The 13,404-nt window shown below is 41.8% G+C and overlaps 1 protein-coding gene and 1 long non-coding RNA gene across 2 annotated transcripts; one reads left to right on the top strand and one right to left on the bottom strand.

Annotated features, from left to right (window-relative positions):
- Nucleotides 1-228: 228 nt before the first annotated feature.
- LOC114828910 lies at nt 229-758 on the top strand. The gene is made up of 3 exons (XR_003777263.2): nt 229-265; nt 379-503; nt 588-758. It is a non-coding gene; the product is annotated as an uncharacterized LOC114828910 (long non-coding RNA).
- A 3,514-nt stretch (nt 759-4,272) lies between these two features.
- LOC105028861 (elastase-1) lies at nt 4,273-8,866 on the bottom strand. Its single transcript, XM_029118885.2, has 8 exons — nt 8,757-8,866; nt 8,248-8,351; nt 8,018-8,118; nt 7,644-7,766; nt 6,851-6,987; nt 6,548-6,690; nt 4,733-4,882; nt 4,273-4,530 (listed from the first exon to the last, which is right to left on the bottom strand). Exons 1-8 carry the CDS (start codon nt 8,794-8,796, stop codon nt 4,519-4,521), a joined length of 810 nt encoding a protein of 269 aa, XP_028974718.2. The 5' UTR covers nt 8,797-8,866; the 3' UTR covers nt 4,273-4,518.
- Between the last annotated feature and the right edge of the window lie 4,538 nt (nt 8,867-13,404).

The raw sequence follows: 13,404 nt of genomic DNA, 5'->3' as shown, positions 1-13,404 counted from the left end.
AGGTCTGGGCTCTGGCTGGGCCATTCCAAAACGTTAATCTTCTTCTGGTGAAGACATGCTTTTTTAGTTATGGATGTGTGCTTTGGGTCATTGTCATGCTGAAAGGCGAACTTCCTCTTCATCTCCAGCTTTCTAACGGACGCCTGAAGGTTTTGTGCCAAAATTGCCTGGTATTTGGAACTGTTCATAATTCCCTCTACCCTGACTAAGGCCAGCTGAAGAAAAACAGCCCCAAACCATGATGCTGCCACCACCATGCATCACTGTGGGTATGGTGTACTTTGGGAGACTTTGTCATGTTCCTGTGAGTTTGGGAAACATGAATATTTGGTTGAAGAGTCTGGCTGTTTTTCTTCTGTGCTTGTGTGTGCTTGGTAGGTGCAGGTGGGTGTGGCTGTGCAGGGGTTTGTCCCTCGTTCGGCGCAGCTGCTGTTCATCAACCACCTGTATAAGAACTTCCTGATCCAGCCAGCCTGCGCCAGATTGTTCTTCGTCCTCCCGTGGTAACCTTGTGTGTGACAGTGTTGGGTTGTTATGTTCTAAAATCCATGTTTGTTACTTACCCTGATATTCCTCTCGTGTTCCAGTTGGATACCTCGGACTCTGCACTGCCTTCTCACCCGCCTGCCACACCACAGCTGAAGACCAATACCTCCTCATGAATCATCCTCCCAGAACTGGGATCGCCTTTTGTCAAAACTCTATCTTTAAATCCTTATTTTCTTATTTTTACTTCCGTTGTCTGAGCCTGTTTTTGAGCCCGCTATTACAAAACATTACAGACTTGACATGTTTGTTTCTTCTCTGAAGGCAAAGTGGCCCTCATTAGACAAGAAAAGCTCTGATATGTAGCTGTGTGCCTATCTAAACAATAAAGTCTACTTAAACAATAGAATTTGCGACAAACTGTTTACATGATATAATGTAAATAAAAAAAAAATGTCAATCATCATCTAGGCTGATGGGGAAGCATCGTCAATCTCCATGGCAGAAGTCAAGTAGGTAGTCAAACAACTCCACAGTGGCAAAGCTCCAGGGATTGACAAGATCCGTCCCGAAATGTTGAAAGCTTTGGGTGTGGAGGGGATGTCTTGGATGACACGCCTCTTCAACATTGCGTGGAAGTCGGGGAAAGTGCCTAAGGAGTGGCGGTCCGGGGTTGTGGTTCCGCTGTTCAAAAAGGGGGACCAGAGGGTGTGTGCCAATTATAGGGGTATCACACTTCTCAGCCTCCCTGGGAAAGTCTACTCAAAGGTACTGGAAACGAGGGTTCGGCAGATAGTCGAACCTCAGATTGAGGAGGAACAATGCGGATTCCGACCAGCTCTTTACTCTTGCAAGGATCCTGGAGGGGGCCTGGGAATATGCCCATCCTGTCTACATGTGTTTTGTGGATCTGGAGAAGGCGTATGACCGGGTCCCGATATACCGGTCAATTTTCCTTCCTACCCTCACCTATGGTCATGAAGACTGAGTCATGACCGAAAGAACAAGATTGCGAATACAATCGGCTGAAACAGGTTTTGTCAGAAGGGTGGCTGGCTTCTCCCTTAGGGATAGGGTGAGAAGCTCAGCCATCTGTGAGGAACTCGGAGTAGAGCCGCTGCTTCTTTGCGTCGAAAGGAGCCAGTTGAGGTGGTTCGGGCATCTGGTAAGGATGCCCCCAGTACGTCTCCCTAGGGAGGTGTTCCAGGCACCTCCAACTGGGAGGAGACCTCGGGGTAGGCCCAGGACCAGGTTGAGAGATTATATTTCAACACTGGCCTGGGAACGCCTCAGGATCCCCCAGTCAGAGCTGGCAAATGTGGCTCGGGAAAGGGAAGTTTGGGGTCCCCTGCTGGAGCTGCTGCCCCCGCGACCCGATACGGATAAGCAGATGAAGATGAGTTGTCAGGTGACCTAACAAGGTTTTGAGACCTAATCAGACTTTGTGACATCATCTGTCATTAATGGGTGTAAAGCCAAGTAACATGGATGTGTTTTAAACGTGTATAAGAAAACAGATACAATGTCAAAATATTTTTTCAACAAAATGATCTGCCCCAGTTCACATAAGCACTTAAGCAAATTATCTTAAACACAGCAACTTATTAGTAGTATGTGCAGACATTATTATACATTTTAATGTGAATTATCGAATAAGAAACATTAACTCGCCCTCCCTATGCACTTAATTACAGCTTTGTAAAAAACAATTGTTGGCTACTATTTAGCTAAATTTCTACTGGCTAGTATGGGGTGTGCGATACTACAAAATGTGGGTTCGATCCAATACCAATAATTGGCCAGAATCGCCGATACCAATATCGATACCAATATTGATACTTTTTATTATTAAAAGCGGCGTATGTACTTTCATTTAGGGGACAGCAGTGTGTCATGATATATGAGGTGAATGCATCATCAATAGGTTAAATCTGAACACATTTTTATAAACTAAATGATTTGCAAATTGTAGGTGAATGTAATGCTGTTTCGCTTTCCATTGTTAATTACTTAATCACATGCATGTTAAAACACATTACCGTTTTGAAAAACATGGTACAAATATATATATTTTTATTATTGTAGAATGAATGTGTATAAGGACCTCGCTGGTGGTGACTGTTTTTTCAGAGCAAGGACAAGTGAACGAGGTTTGGAGGTTGGCAACATGGGCTGTGACAGGAGCAGAGATGAATGGGAAGGTTGGGGAGTTAGGAGCGGAAGATGATGGCATGGTGTTTAGCAGTGTAAGGATAAAATGAGGAAGGAAAGGGAATAAGAATAGGTAAGCTACTTTGGGAGTGGAGGCGAGGGGAGTTCGATTTGTAGTGTAGTTATATAGAGAACATGATTACGAGGTGTTGCTGAAGTTTAAGGATGTTGTGGGAGTCAATGATCAACCCGATGGCATTCCCTAAAGAACTGATTATGAAATTGGAGACGTTGTGTTTGCTAAAGTTCTTTGAGACAGATGTTTGGTTGTGGCGTGTTTGGATGTAAATCAACGCTAAATGAAGCAAATATGTAAACAGATTGAAAGTAGTAAACAAGACATTAGAGGACAACAGTGGACAAAGGGAGTCATTATGGGAGTTCCTGACTTAGTTTGTGTTGATGTTGTACTGTAGAGAAAACCTGAATGAGGCAAAACGACTCCAGGTGCCTTTCGGTATTGCACTGTAATGTCCTTCCACGCTAGTCTAAAGACTCCAACTTGGTGGAGCGCCGCTTTCGCTCTAACTTTCTGGAGTTTTCTTTGCTTGAGTGCTCTAGTATTGTCTGTGTACCAGGGAGCAAGTTTCTTGGTGCGTATTTCTTTTGTTTTTTGTGGGGCAACTATACCATATCTAATTTCAACTCAACAGTGCAAAAATATATTTTGCAGTGTTGAGTTTATATTAGATCGTTTGCAGATATTCGGTATTTACCCTGTCATCGATGAGTGAACCTGAAGAGCATCAAAAATCGGTTGGTAGTCCAAGAATTTATATTACGGATATATTATGGATCCAACACATTGACTACAAGAACTGATTGGTCAGTGACCATCTAATCTACCCTGACCTTGACATCTGCCCTTGTTTGGAGATGATCAACATTATTCCCTTCACCTGTGGGTTGTCATAATGGTTTGGCTCATCCGTGTACATACAATGCATTTTGAAAATATTCGGAGCCTTTCACTTTTTCCGTATTGTTACAACCTTGTTCTAATATGGCAACCTCCCTGATCAAGGCCCTTCTGCCCCGATTATTTGTCAAATGCTGAGCTCTAGGAAGAGTGTTGGTGGTTTAAGAATAGTGATGGAAACTGTGTTCTTGGGGATCTTTAATGCTGCAGATTGTTTTTGTTACCCTTCCCCAGACCTGTACCTTGATATAATCCAGTGTTCTACGAGGACATTTCCTTTGACCTCATGTATTGGTTCCTGCTCTGACAAGCACTGTCAACTGTGGGACCTTATATCGACAAATCATGTGAAATCGATTGAATTTACCAAAGGCAAAACACAAGTGATCAATGGAACCAGGGAGCACCTGAGCTTAAATTTAAAGACATTTCTAAAAACCTGGTTTTGCTTTGTCATCATGCAGTATTGTGTGGCCAGCATCCATTCATCCCAAATTGCCATTGTGAGATCTTGTGGTCACAAGACACGCCCTCTCAAATATTCACCAGTAAATCACACAATTCTGTGACTAAAATAATATGAATGTGGACATAACATGACAGTTGACATGAAAAAAAAGTTAACTTGATAGTTTATTAGAGTTCAGAAATGTCTGTGAATATGGTTTTGAATCTTAACACCGCCCACCCCCAGGTGATGTCTGCTTAAATTACCAAGACCATCTTCTAAAGTGATTTTTTTTTGTTTTCAATATCATACAAAAAAGTGTTAAAAGATAAAAGAGAGACTGCAGATTTGGATCTATGCTGCAGCAATTCATCTGTAGGCTCACATGCAGGACTGGACCGAATACATCTGTGCTGGACACAGGGTACCACCTGTTCCCAACGCCTGTTACTGGTCAACCTGTAAACTATGGGGGAAAGGAAAATGAATCAATTAAAACTGGAATGTTTCCAAAATACAGTGAATATTGTGACAGAGGCTACCACAGAATGGATTTTGTTTTTTTATTATTTCATTTAGGAGTATGTCATGAAATGCAAATGCTGTAGACAATTAGTGCTGTAACCAAAGTAGCTCTATTCCCTCCTCCTTAGCCGTGAAGCACTTACTCCAGTGATCCAGCTGATGTAGGCAGACACACGGGTGAAGACGGTGGGCTTCTGGAAGGTGTTGCAGCCAGCACCGGAAACAAAGCTGGTCACCCCATGGACGTAGTACTTCCCCCCCACCACGCAGTTCAGGGGGCCGCCAGAGTCACCCTAAAAGGAGGGAGGGAGTGAGGTGAGTGCTACCAATAAATCAAGTCTACAGTATGCATTAATGAGCATGTAATATGTATCAGTCGTGTGAAAAAGTAAATACATCCCTTGGGATAAAAAAAATATATATATATATTTGGACTTTCCACAGAATGAACATTTTCATTTATTTCAAAAATGTTTGCAAAGAAGGGTATGTCCATTCCCTTCCTCATTTTACCAGGATATGGTGTTGGGACAGACCCAGGGTCAGGGTAGTAGCTACCACCTTCTTCATTTGCTAAATATCTGTTAAGCTGAATGAGCCAAATCGGCTACTAAACATATCACTTACACTCACCTAAAGGATTATTAGGAACACCATACTAATACTGTGTTTGACCCCCATTCGCCTTCAGAACTGCCTTAATTCTACATGGCATTGATTCAACAAGGTGCTGAAAGCATTCTTTAGAAATGTTGGCCCATATTGATAGGATAGCATCTTGCAGTTGATGGAGATTTGTGGGATGCACATCCAGGGCACAAAGCTCCCTTTCCATCACATCCCAAAGATGCTGTATTGGGTTGAGATCTGGTGACTGTGGGGGTCATTGTCATGTTCAAGAAACCAATTTGAAATGATTCGAGCTTTGTGACATGTAGCATTATCCTGCTGGAAGTAGCCATCAGAGGATGGGTACATGGTGGTCATAACAGGATGGACATGGTCAGAAACAATGCTCAGGTAGGCTGTGGCTCAATTGGCACTAAGGGGCCTAAAGTGTGCCAAGAAAACATCCCCCACACCATTACACCACCACCACCAGCCTGCACAGTTGTAACAAGGCATGGTGGATCCATGTTCTCATTCTGTTTACACCAAATTCTGACTCTACCATCTGAATGTCTCAACAGAAATCGAGACTCATCAGACCAGGCAACATTCTTCCAGTCTTCAACTGTCCAATTTTGGTGAGCTTGTGCAAATTGTAGCCTATTTTTCCTATTTGTAGTGGAGATGAGTGGTACCCGGTGGGGTCTTCTGCTGTTGTAGCCCTTCGCCTCAAGGTTGTGCGTGTTGTGGCTTCACAAATGCTTTGCTGCATACCTCGGTTGTAACAAGTGGTTATTTCAGTCAAAGTTGCTCTTCTATCAGCTTGAATCAGACGGCCCATTCTCCTCTGACTTCTAGCATCAACAAGGCATTTTCGCCCACAGGACTGCCGCATATTGGATGTTTTTCCCTTTTCACATCATTTTTGTAAACCCTAGAAATGGTTGTGTGTGAAAATCCCAGTAACTGAGCATATTGTGAAATACTCAGACCGGCCCATCAGGCACCAACAACCATGCCACGCTCAAAATTGCTTAAATCACTTTTCTTTCCCATTCTGACATTCAGTTTGGAGTTCAGGAGATTGTCTTGACCAGGACCACACCCCTAAATGTATTGAAGCAATTGCCATGTGATTGGTTGATTAGATAATTTCATTAATGAGAAATTGAACAGGTGTTCCTAGTAATCCTTTAGGTGAGTGTATATGTTCAGTAAATCAGAGAAGTCAGTCTCTCAAAGAAAGTATTATATTGTCTCCCTCTGGTGGTCAGCCTCGCTATGACAGGCTCTAGAATAAAAGAAGAGCTAAATAACATCCAGTGGGTGGTGCTTAGAAGACGCCTTACATTACAACCAGAGTTGCTACCTCCACCAGCACAGATCATATTGGGCTTGGCGACAGCTCCCCACCAGGTAGGGCCGGAGCAGGTCGCGTAGTCCACGATGGCCAGACCAGCCTGCCTGAGGCCGATGGACAGAAAACCACCGGCTATAAGAAGGACAGGGGACATGTTAGACAAGGAGTAACAAGATGGTAACAGTGCACTCATGGGTATGAGTTGCCTCCAGACTAGATCCAAATTTGAATCTTAAAGTAATAACCCTGAATCCTGTCATTCCAGTGACTGTGATCTACTTGTATAACTCACTGACGGTGGATCCCCATCCAGTGATGTAACAGGGGTTGTTGTTGGGCAGGATCTGATCAGAGGGAGGGAGAGCAGCCAGCTGGACAGCAGAGTTCAGGATGGCCTCAGTGGACAGTTGAAGCAGGGCGATGTCATTCCTGAGGGTGTGAGGAGAACAATGTCACACCAGGGGGCGTCGTTCCACTACACAACATTCTTCTCAGACTCGGATTGAACCTTTCTGCAGTTTTTCTGTGCTTCAGATGTTTGCCCGCCTTACCACGTAAACCCCATTTCTTGTGGTTTCCACCAGATGTTGTTTTGTATTTTGTGGATGTAAACCTCCTATATAACTATGTCTAACTGTTAGGACCAAGGACCAACAGCACTGTAGGCAGTACAACACAAGTGACCACACTTTAAGGAGAAACCAGGGCATTTCACAGGACTGATCTTGTTTTTGTGTATTATTCATATTAGTACAATACTAAGAATAAACTGAGTTAGCATATCTATGTATGCTAACTACTGTCATTAAAAAAAACAGTCACACTGAAATTAAAACCACCACCTTAACCTCACACTCATTTAATTAGTTCCAGAAAAATCTCAAGTCCCCTTCCTCCCGCTTTGCTATTAGGACCATTTTTCAAATTTTTCTAAGTTGCGTATACTAAAGTTTTATCTAAGATTACATGTCATGGGACATGTAATCTTAGGAATATGTTGAACTAGAGACAACTGTTAATTATTATTAAATTCTTGATGTAATTCAAACATCAAATAAACATTTTATTCCCCAACCATTCTGTACCCTGATGCGAGGTCCTTTTTCCACAGGGGGTGGATGATGATTCTGCTGATGGTAATGAGCTGCTCCGTTCCCTCAATGCTGTTCAGGTTGTATTCTCCAAGAACCACCAGAAAAGTTTTTGAACTGCAGACACACAAACAAACACAATATTGTGGTGAGATATGGTATTAAATCCTATCGCTCATTTTAAACTTTCAACTTGTATTTCAACATGTATTTCTGTACTTTGATGTTAAGTATTTGTGTTGATATAACTATGTACTGCTGTGTAATTTGACAATGCATGAGCTGAAATATATTAATATAAAACTGTTAATGTCTTATTCATACTTTTCAACAATTGTTAAAAAATCTTGTGCATCCCCTCATCCTACCTGTCCACACAAGAAGCAGCAGTCACAACCCATCCCTTCCTGATCAGAACACCTCCACAGTTGTGGAAGAAGGAGATACCAGACTTGACCAGCACCGAGACCTGAGGAGAACAGCGAGACAAGAGAGTGTTAAAGATGTTGAGGCATTTTACTAGCCGGAAGGAGAAGTTGTTCACCGTTCTTTTACAGCGCAAATGAATGGTGGACCAGTACAAAGGTTGTTGTTTTACCTGCCAGGGCCAGGAGTTAGGTAGAGCAACTTCACCTCCCACAACTTTGGTCCGAGGCACTTCTTCCAGGTGTTTGGGCTTGGACACCAGATCCTCAGTCAGCACTGCATGAACAGGACAGACAAGACCCCATTAAAGACAGGGAGCCAAGGATTCTCAGAGACAAGATACCTTATATTAGTCTCACTCAAAACGATGAGCAATCGGACAGAGAGAGGGAGAGGTAATGATAGAGAGAATGTGAAAGTCAAATAATAAATGAGAGAAAGTTAAAGAGGGAGATAGAAAAAAGAAGCAGCAGTCACAACCCATCCCTTCCTGATCAGAACACCTCCACAATTGTGGAAGAAGGAGATACCATACTTGACCAGCACCAAGAAAAAAAGTAAGAGAGAGTTGTTTAGGGAATTAGCTAGTTTAAAGGAACATGGGAGCGAAAGAGTTCAAGAAAAAAAGACCTTGAAGGAAATAGATTTAGTAGAGATTTAGTAGAGATTGTTATATCTCACCCAGGGCTATGAGAGCACTCAACAGCATGCATTTCATCATGTCTCCGGTCTTTATGTCAGGCTGTACTAACAGAGAATTATTTTTCCTGTTTTATACCATGAGGATTTAGGACACCCGCCCTCCCCTAACCTTTAGGGTTTAGATCAAGCTTATGTTACACTGAAAAGGAAATATTATCATTAGGGATTACATGACAGGTCACTGGATGCCAACTGTTTGGTCTTTTTTCCCTTTAAAAAAAGAATTCAAACCCTACTATTTTAGTACCAAATGACCAATCTTCATGTAACTTGATATATGGCATTAATGGATGAACATCACATCATTGGGCATCTTTTTCGGATGCCTCCGGAACGCCTTCCTGGGAAGGTGTTCCGGTCCCGTCCCACCGGGAGGAGACCCCGGGGAAGACCTAGGACACGCTGGAGGGACTATGTCTCCCGGCTGGCCTGGGAACGCCTCGGTGTCCCCCCGGAAGAGCTAGAGGAAGTGTCTGGGGAGAGGGAAGTCTGGGCATCCCTGCTTAGACTGCTGCCCCCGCGACCCGGCCCCGGATAAGCGGAAGAAGATGATTGGATGAACATCACTAAATATTTTATAAACCAGGCCAGTATGTAAAATTACTTGGCCGCTGTTGACCAGTACTCCTTCAAGTGAACTCAAGACTGGTGACAAATTAAAGGAGAATCTAACATAAAATGTCTCAGTAAGGTGTTGGGCCATGAGCCTCCAGAACCGCTTCACTGTGTCTTGGCATCGATTCTATGAGTCTCTGGAACTCCACTGGAGGGATCGAACACCACTGTTTCAATAGGCGTTCACTCATTTGGTATTTTGATGATGTGTCAGATGATGTGTCTGTCTAACATGTCGGTCCAAAACCTCCCACAGGTGTTCAATTGAGTTGAGAGTGCAAAGACCATAGCACAAGATTCACATCATTTTTATACTAATTAATCCGTTTAGTTGCCCCTCTTGCCCTGTGGATGAACCATGGTCATCCTAGAAAAACTGAATAATTAAATCTCTTTCAGGGTCCTTTACATATTTTTCTCTTGCCATCTTGATCCAAAATCAAGTCAGACTGGGCCTGCTCTGTATTTTTATTCAGGCCACAATGCAAGATAGGGTGTTAATTGTATAGGGCCTTCAGCATACATTATGTTCCTCTACTAATTTATTTGGGTTTTTCTTTTACCCATGTCAGCCATCTCTACATGCATACAAATCAAATCATAATCATATTTACATAAATGTACTGTATGTAAATTGCCACAACTGTGTTACCATGTAACATATGCAAGTAAATTCAGTTTGCCAAACGGTGGTGCCATAACGTGAGCTTGATTACATTTGGCACACATGCTCATGGTTATAAATCTAGCTAATATAGGAAGTTTGGGCCACATGGTGGCACCAGTAAACAGGAAAAATAACCCATGCGGCTTTAGGTGAAATCGGGTCTGTCGGTGCAAAAGTTATGCAATAAGGCCCGGAGTTGCTGATTGCTGAAACCAGCTCGATGCTGATTACAGCTTTAATTATTTAATTTTTTACCATTGTTTATTATTATTAGGGATTAAGCAGTGAAACTAGTGAAACATTGGATTTGCTGCAATTTTGGATTTTGAGGAAAATGCTTTAAAAAATCACTTCTGCTTTACTAAATCTTCACATAACTTGATATTTGTTATCTATAGATTATGGTAATTAATTAATGGATAAACCAGGTCATTGTGTCAAAAACATGGCTGTTATTGACCAATAAATCCTCAAGTAGGGATGGTTCTGCACATATTGTGCATCAGATAACTTTAATCTTTTCCGCTACAAGATATATATGTAAAGTGAACATGGCCTTAATTAAGGCTAATTGATTTTCGGAGTAAAACTGGCTTTGATATTAGTCAGTGCTTACCCAGCCTCAGACCTCACTGCAAATCAACCTCCCTTGATTTCATGGTTTTTTGGATGTGGACATAAATTAAGAGGTTTTGGCACCACTCCTTTGTCTCTATCTGTTTTTGGTGCTAGTAAATCTAGTAATAGGAGAATGTTTTTATTGTTTGTTCATGATTCCAGGAGCCTTACTGAAAGAAATAGAGTAACTTCCTTTTAAGAACACAGTATAGAAAGGATCTCAACCTCCGTTTACTGGAAGAATACAAAGGTGGAGGCGCAGCCTGCATCTCAAGTGGCTAACACAAAAGCCTAAGCTTTTCTGCCCTGGATGAAATTTCTCTCCCATTCAGTTCCTTGAATACTTTTCTACTGGAAAGTGTGTATGGAAAATACAAATGTACAGTGGTTAAAATGCCAGGTTTCTGTGATGTTAAAGAATGAGACAAAGATAGATCATGTCAGAACTTTTTCCACTTTTAATGTGACCTATAAGGTGAACAATTCAACTGAAAAACTAACTGAAATGAAAAATGAAAAATAAAAACCTTACAATAACCTGGTTGCATAAGTGTGCATACCCTCTTATAACTGGGGATGTGGCTGTGTTCAGAATTAACTAATCACATTCAAACTCATGTTAAATAGAAGTCTTTACACACCTGCCATCATTTAAAGTGATGATGGCAATGTATTTCCCCTGGAAATGTCTCTTTTTTTTTACACATTTGGACATTGAGAGATTATGGGCATGAGAAACTTAACACGGCGCATAAGTGCTGACTCACTCTGAACAGAGGATACTAGAAAGGACGTGATGCCAGTTACTGAAGGGCCCCACACATCCCGTCCACACATCCTGTCCATACCTCCTGATAGGAGTTGTCCATGTGACTGTCATAGGCTCTATGAATATGCCCATGGACCATAGGGGAGGTTGGAACATACCATACCAAGGGTATTTTGTAGGATAAACCTTTCTGATTGGAGGATAATAGTCTGTGTAATGGTTGGCTATGATCACTGACCTCCTCCTATGTGTCCTGACATATTAGACTGTGTTAACTTTGTAATCATTGGAGAACATGTAAGACTATGGAAAATCAACATCTTGGACTTCCCTGACTTCCAGTTGAATGTATTTTGTTAATGGATGAAAAGTGGACAGAAATAAACAATATAGATAAGCTTCATGTCTCTCAAAGGCATTTTGATAGGATTGAAGTTTAGGGTTTGACTAGACCATTCCATTTTTTTTCTTTTTAAGACACTCAGTAGTAGCTTTGTTTGTTGCGCTGCAAGATCCATGTTCGGTTCAGTTTCCACTTTTTGACAGATGGTTCTAATTAAGACGTTGTCCAGGCCCTGTGGTAGCAAAGTAGCTCCAAATTATAATGCCACCTCTTCCATGCTTTACTGTTAGTATGATGTTCGTCTTTTCAAAGGCAGTGTTTTGTTTTTGTTAAACATGGTGTCGGGCATGGTGGCCAAACAACTCCACCTTCACTCATCTGTCCAGAGCACATTGTTCCAGCAGTTTTAATCTTTATCCTGTGGTATTCAGGCAAATCTATTCAGTCTCTGTGAAAAATAAATTATTCTTTTTTTTGGTTGGGCCATATTTATTTTTAATGTGATAGATTTGTACAGATCCCCACAATCTTCTTAGTGTGGATTTTGACCACACAGTGCTACCTCAAAGTATGTGAACCCCTTGTGCAATTATATATTTTCTTAGTTTTCACCATTAAATCTTTTTTTAATCAGAACCAGTCTTTTTTAATCTGATATAACAGGTTTATAGATACCCATTCTACATGTTGGTTAATAGGATATTGTGTGTAATAGCAAAATAACATTTAAAAGGAATATTGGAAAGTGCATGTGCAAAAGTAAGTGAACCCCAAGTTGCATTGGTAAAATAAGTAGGTAAGTAGAATCAGGTGGGTAAATCATTTGGTACCAAAGAAACCATTTAAATAAGTGATCTATAAGAAAGAATTTGGGTGGGACTGATTAATAGAGAAAATAAATTCTGTTTGGTCTTACCCATATATGTGAATGAAAAAAAAAAACACCATGCCAAGAGGAACAGAGATCTCAGAGGCTATTTCTGAGAAGCAGATATTTGATTGTATTTCTGAAAGTAGGATGTTTTTTTTGCCCTTGGTTTAGCAAGTTCTATTCAATTGTAATGAGGATTCCTTCATGAAATGTTTTACTGTTCACTGTATGTAATATATGGGGGATCACATTTTCAATGACAACCTGTCCAAGGGATGAAAAAGGACGAAACATCACGCAGTAACTTACAAAAATGAATACAAATAAAAACTTTAAAAGGTGCCCTCCAGAATTATTGCTTCCCTTCGTATAAAGCAAACAATTCTTGGGTGGGGGGCTATGGGGTCAACCAGTGCAGAGGGTTGAGGACTAGACCCGACCAGTAGAGCCCGGCACTCCAGAGCCTCCCAGGCTGGTCCGGCCCTCCCTTTCCTGCCATGCGGGCCCCGCACACTCGTCCCACTCCTGCCTGCCATCATGCCCTGTCCATGTCCAGAGCTGCCGCCTACATCAGTGCGCTGCCCTCCTTCCCCTTAGGATTTTGGTTGGAGGGGAGGGGTTCTGTGAGGTTCTGTTTTGTTCCATTTTGTTGTTCCTGTTGCCCTTGAATGTAGCTTATTCTGTTTGGTTTTTGTTCTTTGCTCTTGAATGTAGCTTGTTCTGTTTGGTTTTTGTCCTTTGCTC

Source organism: Esox lucius, chromosome 17 (assembly GCF_011004845.1).
Source record: "Esox lucius isolate fEsoLuc1 chromosome 17, fEsoLuc1.pri, whole genome shotgun sequence".
NCBI lineage: Eukaryota > Metazoa > Chordata > Actinopteri > Esociformes > Esocidae > Esox > Esox lucius.
The sequence above is the reverse complement of the archived record's forward strand: the minus strand, read 5'-3'. Positions and strand labels throughout refer to the sequence as shown.